This window comes from Pelophylax lessonae, assembly GCF_965119305.1.
Source record: "Pelophylax lessonae genome assembly, chromosome: 10".
NCBI classification, from domain to species: domain Eukaryota; kingdom Metazoa; phylum Chordata; class Amphibia; order Anura; family Ranidae; genus Pelophylax; species Pelophylax lessonae.
The window spans coordinates 52,993,402-53,015,419 of NC_138777.1; the positions used below are offsets into that span (position 1 = coordinate 52,993,402).

At 43.2% G+C, this 22,018-nt stretch overlaps 1 protein-coding gene across 2 annotated transcripts in view; it reads right to left on the bottom strand.

Moving 5' to 3' along the window:
• Window positions 1-22,018, bottom strand: part of HIPK3 (homeodomain interacting protein kinase 3) — a 210,169-nt gene that overhangs the window by 38,958 nt on the left and 149,193 nt on the right. For both annotated transcript variants that reach the window (XM_082269870.1, XM_082269869.1), the window contains exons 4-6: window positions 17,751-17,870; window positions 16,265-16,351; window positions 8,611-8,795 (exon numbers count right to left, since the gene is read on the bottom strand). In XM_082269870.1, the coding sequence (XP_082125996.1) occupies window positions 8,611-8,795; window positions 16,265-16,351; window positions 17,751-17,870 (392 nt within the window). The remainder of the gene's footprint in view (window positions 1-8,610; window positions 8,796-16,264; window positions 16,352-17,750; window positions 17,871-22,018) is intronic.

A 22,018-nucleotide genomic window follows, 5' to 3' on the forward strand; every position in this document is an offset into this window, starting at 1 on the left:
CCGTCACATCAATTTTATAGAATTTTGTAAAGGTATGTACTGACGACCAGGTGGCCGCCTTACATACCTGGACCACTGACGCCTGATGGCGAAAGGCCCAGGAAGTACTGAGCGCTCGAGTGGAGTGCGCCCTAACAGGGAACGGAGGACTCTGACCCTTAATAGAATAAGCCTGTACCACCGTTTGTCTAATCCATTTGGCAATGGTCGCGGCAGATGCAGGCAAACCCTTTCTGGGGCCATCCGTGATCACAAAAAGTGAATCCGTCTTACGGAATGATTCCGTAGCTTTCAGGTATACCCTGATTGCCCGAACCACATCTAAGGAATGCAACGCATGTTCCCGATGATGCTTGGGCTGAGGACACAAGGAAGGTAGTACAATATCTTCATTCAGATGAAAATCTGAAACCACCTTAGGAAGAAAAGATGGCTTAGGATGAAGTACTACCTTATCCCTATGAATCACTAGGTATGGGGACTGGCATGATAATGCAGCCAGTTCTGACACCCTGCGAGCAGAAGTAATAGCCACCAAGAAGGCCACTTTCTGGGATAAAGTAAGCAAGGGAATCTCCCTGATGTTTTCAAAAGGAGGTTTCTGTAGAACCGACAAAACCAAATTAAGATCCCAAGGCGGTAAGGGCGCGCGGACTGGAGGAGCCAGGTGCCGCACCCCCTGGATGAAATTCCGCACCAAGGATTTGGTAGCTAAAGGCTTCTGAAAGAAGATTGCTAATGCTGAAACTTGACCCTTGATGGTGCTCAAGGCTAGCTTCTGCTCAACCCCTTGTTGCAAAAAGGCCAATATTCGAGACACCGAATAGGTACGTGGAGGAAATCCTAAAGATTCGCACCACGCAATATAAGTTTTCCATGTGTGATAATAGACTTTGCTGGAAGTCGCTTTCCTTGCTTTAATAAGGGTAGGAATGACTGAAGCTGACAAACCTCTGTCCTTCAGTACTTGGGTCTCAATGGCCAGGCCATTAAACCCAGCGACTGTAAAGCATGATGGTAAATTGGTCCTTGAGACCACAGACACTCCCTGAGACGAAGTTCCCACAGAACGTCTACGACTAACATGTCCAAGTCGGCCAGGCCGGCTTGAGGAGGCCAGCCTAGAATTTCTAGGACCACTGGCGCTGATTGGATCTGAACCAGGCGTCCCTAGAGGTATCTGGCCCCGACCATCCGAGAAAGTCTGGTCGTTTTCTGTTCCCACACATTTATCAGATACCTGATAGTTATCAGGAAAGGTGATCTTTTCTGGTTGAACCTCAGGGACCGAAGTCACCCGACTAGAGGCTACTTGGCCTACCTGGTCAACCAGATCCGATTCCTGTGAGGTATCGGGACTAATCTTAGGAAAAGGTAAAGGAAAAGATCTATTCAGGGAACGGTAATTACCGCTTCCTGTAGTACTTAAATGTTGGAAGGGAAGAATCGCACCGGTAGTAGTGGTTGATGCTCGATCTAATGTCCTGAATACCGGTGAAAACGTCCCCCCACCCTGAAACCGGGTGGGGGCGCACCTTCAGGCTGTGTACTCCTTTGCTTCGGGTTTGGCTGGGTTGGTCCTTTGCTTGTCCGACCAGCCCCTCTTGAACCCTCCTGGAGGAGTCTTGCCTTTCCCGCTAGTACCAGCCGGGCGCCCTTTATGGGCGGTAAAGAAAGGTCCTCGCTTGTTGCGAGGTCCCTTAGCTTTAGCAGCCTGTGGCAAAAAAGTGCTCTTGCCCCCAGTGGCATCCTTAATGATTTCATCTAGGTTGGCCCCAAATAGACGATTCCCCTGAAAGGGGAGATTTGTCAAGGTCTTCTTGGAACCTAGGTCAGCTGACCAGCATTTTAACCACAGCACACGTCTGAGGATCACCGCTGTCTTAGATGCATGCCCTAATAAGGGAGTAGTGTCCAAGGCTGCGTCACAGATAAACTGTAGCCCTTGTATAATCTGTTCCATCAAATCAGATGTCTCCTGGGGAATATCTTTTCCCCTAAGATCTTGGCGTACCATTTTCGCCCATTCCGTAAGTGTCTGGGAAACTAGACCAATAACAATTACTGGTCTAAAAGCTGACCCTATCAGAGAGAAGATGGTGCGGGACTCTGCTTCCATCTTTCGATCCACCGGATCCTTAAAGGACGAAGTGTCCTCCACTGGAATAACCGTGGCTTTATTCAGCCTGGAAATAGGCGGATCCACGACTGGTGGTACCGTCCATTTCTTAATGATGGATTCCTCAAACGGATAGCGTCTAGCAATACGCTTGGAAATAGTAAAGGTACGTTTAGAATGCTCCCATTCTCCTTTAATCTGATTACCGAAACATTTAGGTACAGGAAAAGCCTTCATCGTCTTGATGGGCTTATTAGTACCAAAAGGAATCTCTGTTTCAGTTGCCTCTGCCGGTAAAGCCTCAAGTTTTAAGGTTTCCTGCACTGCCACAACTAGTGCGTCCACCAATGCTTCTTCCTGAATAATAGCAGGAGAAGAAGCGTCCTCCTCACTGTCTGAGGGGGCTTTACCTGGGATAACAGCCCTTGCAGAGGAACCTGCAACTGCCGTGACCACCTCTGAATCTGAGTCAGAGGTGTCAGATGGTATAGGGGTAGGCGGGGGTCGCTTCCTTGACCCCCGTCCCTGACAGGCCGCCTCCACCCGAGCCACCATAGACTCCAAAATTGCTGTAAATGACTCTATACTCTGTGCACCGGCGGGTCCCGTGGCCCCCTCGAGGGAAACAGGTGGGGGAATATGTGTGGCAGGGTCCATGATAACTCCAGTTACTTCCTGTATAATATAATTCAAAAATAAAACTTTTCTTTTTTTTTTTTTTTTTTTTTTCGACCCCCAGCGCCACAAAAGCCCCTTAGTGTTACCTGCTAGGGATCCCTATCGATCGAGAGAGAGAGAGATAAACCCCCAGGCTCACCACTTGATGCTCAGAGTTTAACTGCAACAGGTTACAGCGCTGTCTTAACAAACAAGAAGTCTTTTGGCTGGCTGCCCAGGAAGAAAGGAGGCGGCTCCGCCCCTCTGTACGCCTTCCGGCGCCTCCCCCAAGCTCCACGAGGTGTTTGGATCACCTCAAACATGGCCGCCCCCATGCTGGAGACACGAGGCTACGCCAAAATGGCGGCTCGTGCGATCCAGCAAAAAAAAATGGCGGCGGCCCGTACTGAATAGCGGTGTGCTGCAGGGCACACAACACTCTCACTGCATGGGGATATGGCGTGGTTGGCGGTACCGGCCCTGGCGGACCGCATGGCCGTTCGGGAGGCCTGCTGATAGCTGGAGATCTGATTAGGAAGGCAGTCTACATGTCCGTGGCTTCTGACTGGTAGGTAGCTTATTCTTAACCCATAAGATTCCCAGAATGCCACAGATTACATCTTTAAAACATGTATACAATTAGATTGTTAGCTCCCAAACCAAGCCTCCTGGCTTTTTGCACACATAAAATCACACTCAAAGTAGGAGGATCTGTGTCATGTTGTAGGATAGAAAGGGACTCTATCTTACCATACAGAGAGGGGCCCGCGTTCACCACAAAACCCGTCAGGGGGAAAGGGGGAACATACTACTCACCATACCGGAACCAGGCGGGCACCAACTCCTGACAGTACCCCTCTCCACCGGGGCGGGAGGGCTGTCGACCGATACGGACGCCGTGACTCATGGTCTTTGGCGTTTCAGCGAGACGTTTAACTCGCGTGGACAGTCCTTTAATGGGACTTTGTCGCGGCCGACCCAGCGCGGAGCTATGGCCTGCACGCGCTCGTAGGCTGAACTGGGGTGACCACCGGATCTCAACATCCAGCCCGTCGCCCAGTTCAGCTTTCTTGCTTGAAGATCTCACAGGAACACTGGAGAAAAAAGCTGTCTAAAAAAATCCTTTAAGAAAAAATTCTTGCCAGGACCTAAGATCCCAGCAAGGTATCTAGGTCCTTACTCCTAACTAGACAGAAAATAACTGATTTGCTGAGGCAGAGAGAGAGAGGATATACCCTCTGGGACTGCCCCTGGGGTGTGGCCAGAGCTTTTTAATTTCCTGTCTAGTCCTGCTCCTGTGGAGGCAACATAACCCGAAGGTGGTGTATCACCGAGGACTACGTCTGTCAATGAGCGCTAGAGAAATGTAAGTTTCAACAGCTGAATAAAAAGAAAAAACAAAAAGGGTCACTGTTCTTGAAAATTAAACCCTAGGTAAGAACTTTTCACTTGAGAATTGTCATTCCTTAAGAAGTGCAGTGTATGTTAGGCAGGTTACTCCAATCAAATGTCAGGTGTCAAGGCCCAAAACTACCATCAGGTGGCTAGTAACCACAGAGCCACCTTGGCGAAGAAAGAAAAAAACAAGGGACCGTGCATGATAAAAAAAAAAATTAAATCCATTTTCCCAGATTTCCCAGATAAACACCAATGGGAACAACAGTGATACACACTTTACTTCTTACCTTTCAGGGTACTGCAATGCTGAACTGTAAAGATTAATCTTACATACCCAGAATTAATAGGGACTCTCTTTTCAAAAATAGTAGTTCTGTAACGTTTCAATTTTTTCAACAATCCCTTAATCACTGACCAAGAACAAGCATGCAGCAAGTGAAGTCATACCAAGTGCATACTTTTTTCCATGTCAGTCATTGAGGGAAGCCATTGGATTAACATGACAGCCAAGCAAACCTACACAATTCTCTCAGTATAGAATCTCAATTTTGCACCCAAAATCCGTTTTGCTTTAACCTTCCTAGCGGTATTCCCGAGTGTGACTCGGGGTAAGATTTTAGTGCCAAAAGCGGTAACCCCAAGCCACACTCGGGGTAGCGCTAAGAAGATCGCTGGATGCTGGAGGAGGTTTTACTTACCTTTTCTCCGGGATCCAGCGAAGACTGCGGGCGGTGTGCGGCGGCGGAGCTTCCTCTCGATCGTCTGCGAGCCCCGCCTTCCGTCTCCGGCGACATGACGTCCGCCGGGGGGGTGGAACCGGCGGCAAATTCAAATGTAAAATGCACCAAACACACTGATACAATGCAAAATAAAAAAAATTCACATTACATTGCCCCCCAGTGCCCTTTCCTGCAGTTTTACTGAAATTTTTATGTAAATATATATACACATATACATTATATATATATATATATATATATACCCACACACACACATATATATATATATATATATATACACGTAATTCTTGTGAATGAGCAGCCCAAACCAACTGTATACATTATATATATATATATATATATATATATATATATATATATATATATATACACACATACACATATATATATATAAAAAATATATGTATACATACACATATATATATATATATATATATATATATATAATAAATGTATACAGTTGGTTTGGACTGCTCATTCACAAGAATTACATGCAAAATAATGGTACCGCTTTCAGCACCTAAAATCCAAAAGAATCATACCGCCAGGGAGGTAAAGTTGGATCATAGTAAGGTTAAAGAGACTATGTGGTTGATTTACTAAAACTGGAGAGTGCAAAATCTGGTGCAGCTCTGCATAGAAACCAATCAGCTTCCAGTTTTTATTGTCATAGTTTAATTGAACAAGCTGAAGTTAGAAGCTGATTGGCTACCATGCACAGCTGCCCCAGATTTTGCACTCTCCAGTTTTAGTAAATCAACCTCAATGTATTCAATGCAAACTAAACAAAACTTAAGTAATGGTGTGGCACCATGAAGTATCATAAATATTCCTACAGGGGCCCTGAGAAGAAGGCACACATGACACCCCCTTCCTAATGCTCTCACAAGGGGGAGGGGAGGAGCTTATTTAACCCTGTGATAGTGTCAGCAAGGGGAAGGAATGTGTGGACCCCTTAGGTTCCTTTCACAGGGGCAGCATCCATCTTGATCAGCAGGGGATCCAATAATAGATCCCCTACTGAACTGGAGCAGAACAGAACAACTGTCACATTTGTGACATCTGTGTCCATTCAGTTTGTTCCTCCATCTTGTGATGGAAGGAAAAAAAAACAGCTTAAGAAATCCACATTATGTCTCCCGGCAGGTGGATAAAAAAAGACGTGCATTCAATTACACCCTAATGTCTGCCTGCCCATAGATCTGCCGTTCAGATCTAAGTGAAAAACTTACAGGCGGATCTGATGGGAACAGTTGTGAAAGGGATTCTACGGTCTCTAGAATGAAGTCTATGCATCCCTTTGTTTAGTCTGCATTCAGTACAGAGTCGCTTTAAATAGCTATTACTTCCAAAGTTGGACAGTCTGCAGAACCAACCTGTAAATATTTCTACACTAAAATAAATTTCAATGTATGCCATACAAAACAGCCTTGCGTACTAGCGATCAGACGGCACACTTCTGCTAGGTTTAGAGAACTCCAAGACAAGCGCCTAAACATCTGACCCCACCGTCCCTTACATCTCTCACTCTTTTCTAAAAACCACAAAACAAATCCTTTGGTGAAAAAAAGGCTGCGAGAGTGCTACTCTGAATTCTGTAAGATGGAAGATTAGACGTTTATAGAAAAATCTCATTAGCATTACACAAGGCGTGCTGTTGGCCAGCTGGGGTATTTCAGTGTCCTTTATTCCTGAAAATATGAGGAAGAGGAGGGTTGGAATTTTAAATGAGGCATGTGTCACATGGCTAACAAACTAGTCAATGTTTATTTTCTTGGAACAATAAATAGCAGAACAGTATCGCAGTGGGTACATACATAGGATTGTAAACATGTCAATGACATGTTGCAAACCATATATACATATAAATAACAGCATAGAACATTGCATAGTATGATAAAAAAAATGTCCTCCATATCATGAAATTACTTCAAAAGCAGAATGATGTACTGTAAACAGAATAAAAGAAAAGGGCATGTAGAACCATCTGTCTAAACATTGTGCATCTGTATAGGCCCTACGTGTTTCGTGGACTCGCTCCACTTCTTCAGGGGTGGATGCATCAATATTCTACAAAGAGACATGGAGATACCGATACCAATATGGTCTAATGATAAACCCAAACGTTGAAGAAAAAATATGAAAAGTTGCCCTTACCTTTGAATAATCACATACAGTATCAGCTGTGTGTGGAGCATGTGAAGCTGGAGGCAAGGGCTGCTTGTAATATCTGCCCCAGGAGCTGTGGTAACAGGGATTCATGAAGAGAGTGGGAGCATCTAAATGATCTCCCAAAAAAAAGTATCCAAGTGATAATAGGTATGAGCTCCAATTCTGTGAATTTAAATACATTGTATATAACAACGAATGTTTAATAATGGTATGCTGATAAAACATGAGAGGGGCCCATAACCAAATAGACTGAAGGATATAGAACCAATATGGAAAAGCAAGTTGGGACAAAAAAGTGTGACCATATTGTGAGGAAAATAGGAAAGAGAATTGTGGGAATAATTTATAATGTGATATAGGGGTGCCCAATATGACATCAAGAAAAGAAGTGCTCAAAAAGAAGAAATGTTATTGAACTAAAAATGCACAGAGTGATTACCTTCTGGTGCTACATAGCGCTGTAGTCCAGGTGCACGACGACATGCACATAGGGTGTTTTACCAAAGGAACTTGCTAATCCTGAATGAATCTTTCTGATTTTCCTCACACTATGGTCACGCTTTTTTGGCCCATCTTGCTTTTCCACATTGGTTCTATATCCTTCACTCTATTTGGTTATGGGCCCCTCTCACGTTTATCAGCATACTATTAATATACATTCATTATTATATACATTTTATTTAAATTCGCAGAATTGGAGCCCATACCTACTATCACTTGGATGCTTCTCTTTTGGGAGATCACTTCTTAGGTGCTCCCGCTGCCTTTATGAGTCCCTGTTGCCAGAGCTCTCGGGTCAGACATTACAAGCAGCCCTTGCCTCCAGCTTCACATGCTCCACACACAGCTGATATGGGAGTATTCAAAGGGATGGGCAACTTTGTTCTCCCCCACTCATATTTTTTCTCCAACATTTGGGTTTATCATTAGACCATATTGGTATTGGTATCTCCATGTCTCTTTGTAGAATATTGATGCATCCGCCCTTGAAGAAGTGGATCGAGACCACGAAACGCGTAGGGCCTATACAGATGCACCATGTTTTGACAGATGGTTCTACATGCCTTTTTCTTTCATTCAGCTTACAGTACATCATTCTGCTTTTTAAGTGATTTCATGATATGGAGGACAGTTCTTTTTATCATACTATGCAATGTGCTATGCTGTTATTTATATGTATATATGGTTTGCAATATGTCATTGACATGTTTACAATACTATGAATGTACCCACTGCGATACTGTTCTGCTATTTATTATTCCAAGAAAATAAGCATACGCGTTTTTTTTTTAACATTGACTAGTTTGTTAGGTATGTGATACATGCCTCACTTAAAGCCCCAGCCCTCCTCTTCCTTATATATAGATTTAGGGATGGATGCATATGGCCCTATACGTCTCATTCAAAGTCCCAAAAAAAACAAACCCCTCTTTATTCCTGAAAAGGGATTGCTACAGCAATGAGGGCCTATTCTGGAACTAAGTGGCGGCCGGAGAAAAAACTCAGCAGGCGCTGGAGACTTACTGGTTGCTGTGGGGGAAATCTAGGAGGTGTTTCATGGTAACAAAGGAGTGGCTTAGGGATTCCGCTGGGCTGATTCTTGCATCTGCGTCAATCAACAACATTTTCTTCAACAGGCCCACAAACTCTCTCCTATCTGCTTTTTCGGCCACCAAGTCACTACCATCAAGATCCATCACCATGTTCACCTAAGAGTAAAAACAAGAGGTTGGAAGAGGACATTAAAATCAGTTCTGCACATTTAGACTATTAAAGTGAAACTGGAAAAAAAAGTGATGATCTACGGACATTCAGGAAATATTATTACAGTGTATGGCTCCATTCACACTTGTATAACTTTAAAAGACTCAACAACATTGGAGTGCAATTTTGATGCAACTTTGATGCAACTCTGGATGGGTGGGACTTGGGTGTGACTTATTATCCCTCTGCAAATACAGGCCCACTGTTGCATGTAAAACATTCCGGTATGACTTTCAACTTTTGGGGGTTAACATTGAAGTCTTTGGCCCTTAAAGAGGAAGTCAACCGTTTTTTTTTTTTCTTCCCTGCAAAGTAAATGCATAATTTGCTAGTATGCATTACATACTACCACATTATGTGACACTTCTCTGCAAACTAAGCCCACATTGTCCCCGCTGGCGGCCGCATCCATCTTCATCCGTCTTCCTTCTGGGTCTGGGGATTCCGGCTGTATTACTGTCCGGAGCCGCATGATGTCACTCCTGTGCATGCCGCTGGTCACGGCACAGGGCTATGAAAAAATGACATGGGCGGCCGTTTCTTCAGAGCGCATGCGCCGATGACAGCCCATGGTGCAGCGACCACCCCCCCTCCCGCTCTCCCTTTTCCCTGCCTCCTCCCAACCCAGGCTGAAACTCCATTTCAGGAACTCTTTGCTCACGGGGGGGGTCGGGCTGGACAGCGCATGCGGCACTGACTCCAGGTTCCCAAACTGGCTGGCAGGGGGCGGCTGCAGGGATTAGCTCCGTATGGGCTGGCTGGGGGAGGAGAGCCTCTGGTGGGGCACGGAACCAGCCTCTGCTCAGACAGGGCATCCATTCAGGGGGAGGGGGGAGCGGCCCGGCCCTCTGCCCAGTCCACCCCTGCCCTCTGTCCTAGGGTGGCTCCTCTCACTTGCAGCAGCCTATGGAGCCATTCTTGCATGCATGCAGGGACTACTGTGTGTCTCCCTACACTGTGTGCATCAATAGAAGCACATAGCCCAAGAAGGTAGGGCACTCCGCTGCTTCTCCCTTCTCCTTCCTTCTCCATGCAAACACACTGGCTCGAGACCGCAATGTTCACTTTTAATGATTTCCTATGAAGACTGGACATTCAGCAGCACTGAGAGTTGCCAGCTTTGGGGTAAGAATTTTAACAGTTCACTGGGCAATGTCCACCCTACTGTGCTCAATGTGTTAAACTGAAAAACACTGAAGGTTACTACTTTAACATATCTCTCAGACCTATTAAAGCTGGCAAAGTTTCCTTGCAGCTCAGAGAAAGGGGGATGATTCTGCCAGTAAATATACCGGCCTGCATATTCTGGACCAATTTCAGAGCCATTCAGAAGATGATACTGCTCTAGGGATTTGGGTAGCAGGACAGCTGAACTGATCATATGAGAAGGGTTTATTTAGCAAAAGGTAACGCTCTGAAATGTATTATTTCAAAGCCACCAAATCAGCCATCATTCTTTAGTCTTTTGAGTGCTGTTTACCGATAAAATGTGTTCTGATTATTGCTGCAGGTTAGGGGTTGTTATAGATAATTGTTTGTTCATTATTTATCAATGCTCACTTTGCTGTAGCCCTGTGTGCATTAATAATGCTTCATGTTTTACTTGTTATTGTGGCTGGTCGGAATGCACATGAGCCCCCCTGCCCCCCCGTACAGGGAAATAGTTACCGTCCTGGGGTATCTAAATCCAGGAACTAAAATGGATAGTACTTGTAGCTTACTGCTCCTTGGATGTTGTGGCTGCATTTTTTTTTCTTTTCCTTTCTTCAACCTTTTTTTGAAAATCGTTAGATTTCCCCATCAACACTATCAGTGCTGATGAGGGAATGCCTCCCCCCGCAGCACTATTGTGTTCTGCTTGCAGGGGGTTGCGGGAGCCAGCAAAACACAAGGATTACTGCTAGTGGCTATAGCCGCTTACAGTTATCATATGCAAAAATTACAACAGGCCAGTTGCACCCAAGTCGATCAATGGATCAACTTGGGTGCAATCAGCCTGCTCATACATGGATGGAATTGCAGCCAGTCCTTGCTGAAACAGCCGAATTTTGATCCATGTACGGCTGGCTTAAGACAGGGAATGTGTTAGAACCAAACAACATTATACTAGAACTACATAAAAATGTCCTATTTTCTCAATAACAGGGAGGGGATGTTTTGAAGTCCACAGAGATAGCAGGAAGCAATTTGAACTGATAACACACTAATGGCAGAGAGTACACAAAGTTCTCTGGCAATAAGATTTCTGGCTGGATAAAGAGCTATTTTGTTTTTGTACTTGTTAAACGGATATAAAAAGGCTCTCTATGGTATACCTAACTGACCAAAAGGAAGCATATAAAGACATATATGGTTTAAAGTTTGCATACACTTTATCACCAGAATCATAGAAAAAAAAAAAAAACAGAGAAAGATTCTGTATGTACAGAACCAAAAATATCAAATGTAACCATGTTTCATGAAATGCAAAAGATAATTTTGCCCAAAAGTGATGGCCTGATAGGAAGTTGGGAGATATTCCTGCAATGGTGACAGACCACAAACATCATCTAATACCCTTCTCAACTACGTCCAAAACTGGAATTAGGGTTTTATGAATAAAATCATTATATGTTTAAAAGTGTGTGGAATTGATTAGGCAACATTTTGCACCAAATACCACCCTGCTTGTAAATCTTTTGCAACATACTTGAATATAGGTTTATTGCTAACCTATAATGGCAGTTACCCAGAGTCATTATTTATGTGTCACAGACAGTACATAGACCTTAATTATTCCGTCCATAACACAAGGTGCAGATGCAGGTCACATCAATACATAACAAGGTAGAGGCACTATCAACGCTTCTTTTTCACACATTCGTAAGCAGTTACTGTAACTGCTTTCATGTCAGACATACATTTGATTTATTTATTTATTACAGCTACTTGTATAGCGCTGTCAATTTACTCAGCGCTTTGCACACACACATATATATTTATATATACATACACAGTACAGACCAAAAGTTTGGACTCCCGTTCTCATTCAAAGAGTTTTCTTTATTTTCATGACTGAAAATTGTAGAGTCACACTTCAAGAGGTAGTCACCTGAAAGGGTTTTCACTTCACAGGTGTGCCCTGTCAGGTTTAATAAGTGTAATTTCTTGCCTTATAAATGGGGTTGGGACCATCAGTTGTGTTGTGCAGAAGTCAGGTGGATACACAGCTGATAGTCCTACTGAATAGACTGTTCGAATCAGGGCTGTCTTTAACACAGGGCAAAAGGGGCAGCTGCCCCGGGTCTAGTCATTGTTTTGGGGCCCAAAGCAGCTGCCCCTTGAGCCCCCAAATAGTTGATAAGTGGATTCAAGAGGGCCCAAGAAAATTTTTGCCCAGGGTCCAATCAAGAATAAAGACGGCCCTGGTTAGAATTTGTATTATGGCAAGAAAAAAGCAGCTAAGTACAGGAAAACGAGTGGCAGAAGAGACTTGTTTGGGCTAAAGAACACAAGGAATGGACATTAGACCAGTGGAAATCTGTGCTTTGGTCTGAGGAGTCCAAATTTGAGATCTTTGGTTCCAACCACCGTGTCTTTGTGCGAAAAGGTGAACGGATGGACTCTACATGCCTGGTTCCCACCGTGAAGCATGGAGGAGGAGGTTTGATGGTGTGGGGGTGCTTTGCTGGTGACACTGTTGGGAATTTATTCAAAATTGAAGGCATACTGAACCAGCATGGCTACCACAGCATCTTGCAGCGGCATGCTATTCCATCCGGTTTGCGTTTAGTTGGACCATCATTTATTTTTCAACAGGACAATAACCCCAAACACACCTCCAGGCTGTGTAAGGGCTATTTGACCAAGAAGGAGAGTGATGGGGTGCTGCGCCAGATGACCTGGCCTCCACAGTCACCGGACCTGAACCCAATCGAGATGGTTTGGAGTGAGCTGGACCGCAGAGTGAAGGCAAAAGGGCCAACAAGTGTTAAGCATCTCTGGGAACTCCTTCAAGACTGTTGGAAGACCATTTCAGGTGACTACCTCTTGAAGCTCATCAAGAGAATGCCAAGAGTGTGCAAAGCAGTAATCAAAGCAAAATGTGGCCACTTTGAAGAACCTAGAATATGACATATTTTCAGTTGTTTCACACTTTTTTGTTATGTATATAATTCCACATGTGTTAATTCATAGTTTTGATGCCTTCGGTGTGAATCTACAATTTTCATAGTCATGAAAATAAAGAAAACTCTTTGAATGAGAAGGTGTGTTCAAACTTTTGGTCTGTACTGTATATATATATATATATATATATATATATATATATATATATATATATAAATAAAATATACATTCGCATTAGTCCCTGCCCTCAAGGAGCTTACAATCTAAGGTCCCTAACTCACATCCATACATACAGATAGGCCCCTTTCACACGAGCGATCCGATCAGATCCGCCTGTCAGTTTTTTAGGCGGATCTGATCTGATCCTCCATGCATCCCTATGGGGCAGCGGATGTCAGCAGTGACATGTCCGCTGACACCCGCTGCCATCCGCATCCGATCCTGACCGTGAAATCTGGAGAGATGGAAACCCTATTTTCCATCCGTCCAGGGGATCGGATCAGATGAGAGCGGACAGGCGGTCCGCTCTCATCCGATTCCCCCATAGAGATGCATTGGGCTCTGACATCTCTCTCTCCACACACAGAGCAGAGAGGGAGATGTTACCTTCCTGCTCAGCGGGAATATGTGTTTACGATCCCCTGCTGAGCAGCACGGATCCGCCTATGGAGGCGGACCGTGTGAAAGAGCCCTTACTAGGGCAAATTTAGACAGGAGCCAATTAACCTACCAGCATGTCTTTGGAGTGTGAGAGGAAAGCGGAGTACCTGGAGGAAGCCCACACAGGCAGAGGGAGAACATGCAAACTTCAGGCAGGTAGTGTCGTGGTTGGGATTCGAAACCGACGACCCTTGTGCTACTAGGCAGAAGTGCTAACCACTTATGTTAAAAGTGCCAGTTACTCAACATCTCCCTTTCTGAGATTATACGGTTATTGAATAAAAAATGCAAGCTAAATAAAAAAATAAAAAAAACTATTCATAGCATTTTTTTTTTACATAATATATAAATCTCAAAAAAGCACATAAAAGAACTCTGATCAACAATCAGGGAACAAGTACACAGAGTGAATGGGTTAGGATACATGTCATTAAGTGCCCAGGAAAAGGGAACACACAGGGAGATTTACTAAAACTGGAGAGTTCAAAATCTTCTGCAGCTCTGCATAGAAACCAATCAGCTTCCAGGTTTTATTGTCAAAGATTAACTGAATAAGCTGACGTTAGAAGGCGATTCGCTACCATGCACTGCTGCACCACATTCTAAATGCTCCAGGTTTAGTAGATCTCCCCCACAGTGCTTTGAGGAAGACAACAAAAAAGAGGGAAGGACAGGAAAGAAGAACTCAAATAACCCACGGGATATCAACTTAACCACCTATTTCTTACAAACATATGATATCAGGGATGTGGTAACTGTGTCAATTTTTATAAACAAAAGACTGATTGTATAACAGAGGATTCAAAGGGGAGAACATGTGGAATTATAATTTGTAAGTATATGCGTGTTCTTCTAGAGCTGTGTAAATGTTCTGCCCCACAATTGTATACATGGCAGCAGGTGAATGAAGTCTGCCTTTTAGTTTCACAAAGCCACTGGTTTTTATTGTGCACCATTACAAACTTCCAGCTGCTGGCGTTCTAACAAATGACCCTCCTCTGCCCCTCTCTGTCAGCGTTGGGGTCCATTAGAGTGATGGAAAAAAACTGGGGGAGAAGAGAAACATTGGCATACTAGTCAGTACCAGTGTGCAAAAGTGTACTGGATTTGGAAGAATAAATCACCCCTATTGTTGGGTGTCCTAAGTGTGTGGGTGTTGATGTATTATGTAAAACTATTAGAATAGTTTTTTACATTTAAGAATGGGGTGCCCCAAGATTGTCTATAATTTTAAAGGGTGCCTTGACTGAAAAAAGGTTGAGAGACATTGTTCTACAGCAATGAATTTGCTATTTTGTCTCTGGGATGACTAAATCACAAATTATCCATTCTATTAAACTGGGTCCATTGTTAACTGTGCCCACCCTGGGTTAAAGCCTAAGTCCAAAAAATAAATCAGCATAAGAGACATTACTCCTCTTTAGTGAGAAGATCGTGGTTCTGTGTCCTCCTTTCGTCTAAATCTTCCTCCCCCAATGCCCATCTCCTGACCCCTAATTTTCAGGTGGGGCAGGGGTTAACAGAACTAAGGGGCAGAGACAGATTGTCATTAAGAGTGCCCAACTGCTGCTCCATTCATAGAAGCCATTATTACAGTTTTTATGAATGAAACCCCATCTACGAATGGAAGATGGGCGGATGATTGATGGGTCTTGTCCCTTCCATTCATAGAGCCTCTTTGATTCTCCAATGAGAGGAAGGCAGAGCTGCACACCACCTGACGCTGGGATCTAAGGTACATAATAGACACTGCTTGCCATGGTTATATGGACAAAGTACGGTTAAAGCAATTGTAAAGTCACTAATCATAAATGCAGGAATCCCCTCTGTTAGAGCAAAATATACTGTGCAGTGTATGAGTTTTTTAAAAAATTACGCAGCAAAATCCCTTTTTTTACAGCACTGCTGTGCAGTCACGTGACCTTCGAGTGCTCTCCTTCTGCAATTTCAGGACTATAGTGGGAGGGGCGGAGATTCCCCTTGGATGTCAGCCGAGAGGAAAGCAGTGGCATAATTATTAAAAATAGACACTGCAAAGTATATTTTACTGACTGAGGGTATTCCAGGAATTGTGCTTAGTGATTTTACAGCCACGGCAGAACAGCAGCAGGAGGCGAGAGGGTGGGAAGGAGATGCTCCCACAGACCCCCGAGCTGCCAGGCAGGGAGGGAGGGAGAGAGGGAGAGACTGCGGGAAGACAGAGGCATGTAAACTGACCATGGTATCATGGATCAGTAGCCATGACTACCGTGGTCAGCACACTAAGGGGGACACAGGAACAGGCAGGATCAGCCAGGTATTTTACAGCATAGAAAGGGACATAAGACACTGCACAAGCACTATGCTGTAAATGCTGCTTTAAAGGAACAGGATTTTTTTTTTTAGGGTTACAACCACTTTAAGTTTATCAGGTGTTAGAGCCTTATGTCATGGTATATTTCGATTTTTGACCATAGTTTTACTTTAAGGTATAGGCAGGGTGTTTTTTTTTTTTGCGTGGTATATTGGCTAATTAAAACAGAAGGAAAAAAATGACATTATACCTTATCCTAATCCAATTATTAAGATTTCTCGCCCTCCTCTTATTTGTTCATAAAGAAAGGACTTACAATTTGTTAAACACATTTGTTTTACTTCATTGACTTACATGCACTATATCTTCCAAACTGTTGAAAATATACTTCCTGGCTTCCTTAGACTTCATCCCTGTCTCTGTTTCATGCTCTTCCAAGGTCTATTGAGGAGGAAATAAAAAAATATATTCACTGGACAGTTCCAAAACTCAAAATTTTAAAGGAAAGCATGACAGGCACATTGCCGCAGCTTGCAATTGTCATTTTATCAAATTAATGGAAAAAAGGTCTAAATGTAACATCTAACATGATAATAATGAGTGATGTCACGCACACATGTGTATACACTGGTGCCAATTTGGACAAAGCCTGGTTAGAAATGCAACCCATACCCCAGCACCGACAGGCAATCCTGCTTACTAGCAAGCCACCATGCTGCTCCAGATTCTACTGCCATTATTTAAAGGGTTGGTTCGCCATTACAGAAAAACTACCTGTGCAGATTGTATTAAAAAAACAACTGTGCAGCTTTGTCTAAAGTTGAAAAAAGTCCCTGCTATAGGTGTGGTGGGCCGTTTACTGATGGCTGACTGGAAAACTTTCAGTACATTATTAGGACAATGCTAAGAGAGGCCCACCTATTTCTGTCCACCTCCACCATCACAGGAGTTCTCAAATGCTGAGCTCAGAGCTACTGCATCAGGGATGAGAAAGCACATGTGAGGGTGTTTGAATCAGAGAAAGAGCTCACTCCTGTGATAATGGAGGTGAACAATATTGGCTAGGCCTTGAAGTTTTCCAGCCAGGCTTCATGAGGTATGTAAATGTCATACACCTATAGCAAGGGCATTATTCTTACTATTATTATACAGGGTTTATACAGTACCAATATTCAACTTTTGTCAGAGCTGCAGTTTGTTTTTATCTACACACCTCTTACCTGCATGGGCAGTTTTTCGGTAAAGGTCAACTATGCCTTTAAAAAAAAAAAGGGTTAGGAGAGACCCTGTCACCACCTTAAAAATGCAGAAAAAGCACAAAGTATTTTAAATGCTTAATTTGAGTGTTTTTTCTTTATAAATTACTTTTTATTAACTTCCAAAGTGCCTTTGAACTTGCTAAAATAAAAATGTTACTACTTCAGGAGATCGAATTTCCTTGCACAGGTGCTTCCCTCCTTGTAGATCCTAGCACCCCCTCTTCTCGTCTAATTACTCTTTATGCTGGTCCAGCTCTTCTGGTCCTCCCTATATAACCTTTAATTTAGCTATGAGGGGGAGGAGCAAAGAGAATATTCACATTCAAAATACCGGCACCCCACAGCAGTTTCAATGGATTTGGATGTCTACACAAGGGAAGATTTTACATGGAATTGACATGCAAAAATACATTAAATGCACATAAAATCATATAAGAAGATTTTTGTTGAATATATGCTCTGGTGACCGGGTCTCGTTAAACAAATATGTGCAATTGGTAATGGCATTTAAAGTTCCCTTTCATCAGACTGAAACAAACAGCCTCATTCTAGATGCCAAATAGATAAATGTTGTTACTTACTTTTAATCTCCACCCAGGGTATTGAGCATCTGGATCACGACAAAAGAATCTGGATGTTTTCGTACCCACATTTAGCAGGTGTTCTCCCGGTACCCCTTGAGTTTGGGAAATGTATCGGATCTAGGCAAGAAAATAAATATCAGATATTAATTGTTATAGCATGGTTACCAGTTTGAAACCAAATAATTACTATATTACTAAACGTTACCATGACTACTTCGGTATAAAGATATTAATCTTTTCTCTTGTTGACCACTTAGGGTTTACTGTTGGAAATTATTGCCATTTCCAGTGAGATGTTAAATAGAAAAAAATGAAACATTTAGGTCTACTATGAATGATTACAGTGGACGCACACGAATATTACAACCAGCACAAACATCTGCTGTAGCAAGGAGACCCAGACACAGCACAGTTCCAGGTCACACAACCTAATGCTCAGCAACCATGAACTTGAGTGGTGACTAGCTAAAGGCTTTTTGTTGACCCTGGCACCCACCATGTAGAGTTGTTGATGGTCATGTGACAATGTTGGGTTTAGGTCACATGACCAGGAAGTGAAGCAGATCTTGGTACTGGACAGATGAGCTTATGTTCATTTAACAGCCTTAATCATTCTATCGAGAAGCTAGTTGAGTTTAGGTTGCCATTAAATTGTAGCAGGAAAGTATAAAATCTACACACTAATTAAAAAGAACTAGTTACAACTCAACATGCTCAATAGCCAGAATACAGACTTAAATTACTGTAACTGTGCAGGTTTACAAATTATATATATATATATATATATATATATATATATATATATATATAATTTCCCCGATATTTAGATGCATTACCTCTGCCCGAGTACAGCTATTCACCTTGACTCAGAGCAGAGGGGTTGTACAGCTATTCACCTTGACTCAGAGCAGAGGGGTTGTACAGCTATTCACCTTGACTCAGAGGAGAGGGGTTGTACAGCTATTCACCTTGACTCAGAGGAGAGGGGTTGTACAGCTATTCACCTTGACTCAGAGGAGAGGGGTTGTACAGCTATTCACCTTGACTCAGAGGAGAGGGGTTGTACAGCTATTCACCTTGACTCAGAGGAGAGGGGTTGTACAGCTATTCACCTTGACTCAGAGGAGAGGGGTTGTACAGCTATTCACCTTGACTCAGAGGAGAGGGGTTGTACAGCTATTCACCTTGACTCAGAGTAGAGGGGTTGTACAGCTATTCACCTTGACTCAGAGTAGAGGGGTTGTACAGCTATTCACCTTGACTCAGAGGAGAGGGGTTGTACAGCTATTCACCTTGAGTCAGAGGAGAGGGGTTGTACAGCTATTCACCTTGACTCAGAGGAGAGGGGTTACCCAAAGTCCTGCTGTACTATCAACTGCCTGCTCACTCCTGAAAGTGCAAAAAGACTTCAGACTCCTGCCTCTCAAAGGAAAAGATAACCCTGCCCTGTACAGTTATATTAAATTTAAGAATTAATATTTAGATTATAGTATAAGTCCAAGCTCGACTAGTTCTCTGGAAAAAAAAAATATGCTGCTGCTTTAAAATTTGCAGCTGAACAATGAAAAATCAAATTACTAACTTTCTTTGAAAGATGACATAGGAAAAGTGAACATAAGTAAAGGGTTTAGTGGCTTCTTAAAGCACCCAAGGAACGGTTTTGTGGTCTTTTTAAGCACGTTAAGGAGGGGTGTTGTGATCACTTAAATGCACCAAGGAAGGGGTCTCAAAGAGCCAAAAATAAGATTCTGTGGTCACGTGAAGCACCTAAAGGAAGGGTTTGGTTGTCTCCTACAGACAGATGACAGGGGTTGTCATCTCTAGGGCAGCTGAGGAAGTGTAAAATGTTGTACTTCTCAAAAAGAAAAACAAAGCACATAATACATATGATTCTAATCAGGCTGGTTGTACCCAAGTTGTTTGATTAACTTGGTACATTCAGCCTGCCCATACACTGTTTGAACCATCTACTCCCGGTGGGGACTGCTTCCCCTGCTGGGAGTAGACAATGGCCCAGCAGGAGAGCTATTCCGCTACAACACTGTTGGTGTTGATGGGGAAAATTGAGCAAATTCCCTCAAAAAGTTAATTCCACTGGGGTTCACATACTTTTTTCTTGCCTATATATGTGTTATGTGTATATCTATATATACGCAAACACTGAGAGCTTGAAATGTCAGTAAGACTACAAATATCAGCAAAGGAGGAAGGGAGAGCTTTGTCTGTATGTTACAGCTAATCACAATCCGGAAATGTAGTACAACACACAACTTCTGCTTTTCAAAACAAGGCACAGTTTATTGTAATTGTATACTGTGTTAATGGGCTGTGATGACTATGTTACAGCAGTGACCGCACTATAAAATATTAGAACAGGTTTTTCTGTTCTTATGAGGTCTAGTTCCTGTTCACTAATGTATTTGCAAAGTTTAGAAATTAATGTGGTTATATCGTCAAATCGTTTTGCATGATCTGTGTTTGGGAACGTGTGACAAAGCCATTATGGCAATGATTATAAAAAAGGTTATAAAACACATAAACCATTGTTATTTTAGGGAAGCTTCAACCAAGTCTTTGAAAATATTCCATTATTTTATTGCATTCTATGGTTATGGCAGAAATCCATACAAGGAGTGATCTGAATTTCGGTTCCTTTTTCTGCCCACTCCTCTTCAGCTCCTGTGATGTTACAGACTTCTTTTTTCCTTTCCTAGGTAAGTATTGCAGTTAGACGAAATGATCAGAAGATGGGGTGGACACACACACCATAATACAGCATGGAATATCCTGGACTGCAAAGCAACTGCTCAGCTATTCCATGGGGAAGAGTAACCATGTCAAATGGTTATATTTATAAAACAGAATCCTGCGTTAAACAGAACTTCTTTAAGTGGAATCAGCTGTTATGGCAGCTGAAGATCCTGTTCACTGCTGAAGTATGCTACTGTCTTAAAGTGGTGTTAGTCTTGGGGGCAGGAAATACTTCGGCAGCTTCGGCAGCACCACCCAAGACTGATGAGCCTGCTAGGGAATTTGATTTTTGGGAGTCTTTAAAGGAGAAGTACAGCCTAAGCTTGTTTGGCTGTACTTCTTCAGGACAGTCACGGAGCACTGAGAACTGAGCGATCAGTAGTCTTTGATCGCTCAGTTCTCAGTCTAAAGCCCCGTACACACAAGTAGAAATTCGGCCGGGAAATTTCGTCCGACGACCGATCTGCCGATTTGTTAGTATGGTGCTTCCGACAACCGACTCCGACTTTTCGGCTGAAAAAATTCTGGTGTGCAGGCTATATATTTTTTGTCCTCCATCAAAACACGTCCGATTTTCATCTAGTACAGATTTCGATTGGGAAAAATCTTATGAGCAAGACTAGGCATGCTCAGAGATGAAAGAACACATAGAAAGCAATCCAACACATGACATCACTTCTGAAGTAGAATTCTGTCGTACGGGAAAATTCGTGTGCAGTCTAGAGCACATTCCAACCAACAGACACCACTCTGGACAAAAGATGGACGACCGGTCGGCGGAAATTCGTTGCGTGTGTACGAGGCTTTCGAGCTGACGGGGGACAGATGCAACATTGGACTGATACTGCAGTCACCTAGGTAAATAGGATTTCTTTAAAAAAAAAAAAACACAAACAAACTTCTCTTTTAATGACTGACTTTAATGTGAAATGGTAGCATTGGCTGCGAAAGTAAAACAGCAACACTCACAGAAGACTCTCCTAGAATAAGACCTCACCAGTCTTCCTGACTGAAGGGAACCTTGACTGTGTCCTGTAAAGCCATTGGCTCTTGCTTCCGTCAAAGCCAGTGGGCCAATCAGGAGAGAGAGGAGGCGGGGCAAGCCACGGCTCCATGTCTGAATTGATACATAGAGCAGCAGCTCAGCTCGGGTGCCCCCATAGCAAGCTGCTTGCTGTGGGGGCACTTGGCAAAAAGGAGGGGCCAGGATTGCCAGCGAGGGACCCGAGAAGAGGAGGATCGGGGCTGCTCTGTGTAAAACCACTGCACAGAGAAAGTAAGTATAACATGATTGGTATTTTTAAATGAAAAAACAAAACAAAACAATACAAGAATTTATTATCACTTTAAATCCCCTAACCAAACATTCAGTGTGGATGGGGGAATACTTTCTGCTACGATATTGTATTCTGACAGCAGGGAAACTTTCCATTGTCAGAATACGATCAGTGTTGCTTGCTATAGCAAGCTGTGCTGTATGTAGCTGTGGACACACACAGCCCAGCTCAGGAGCA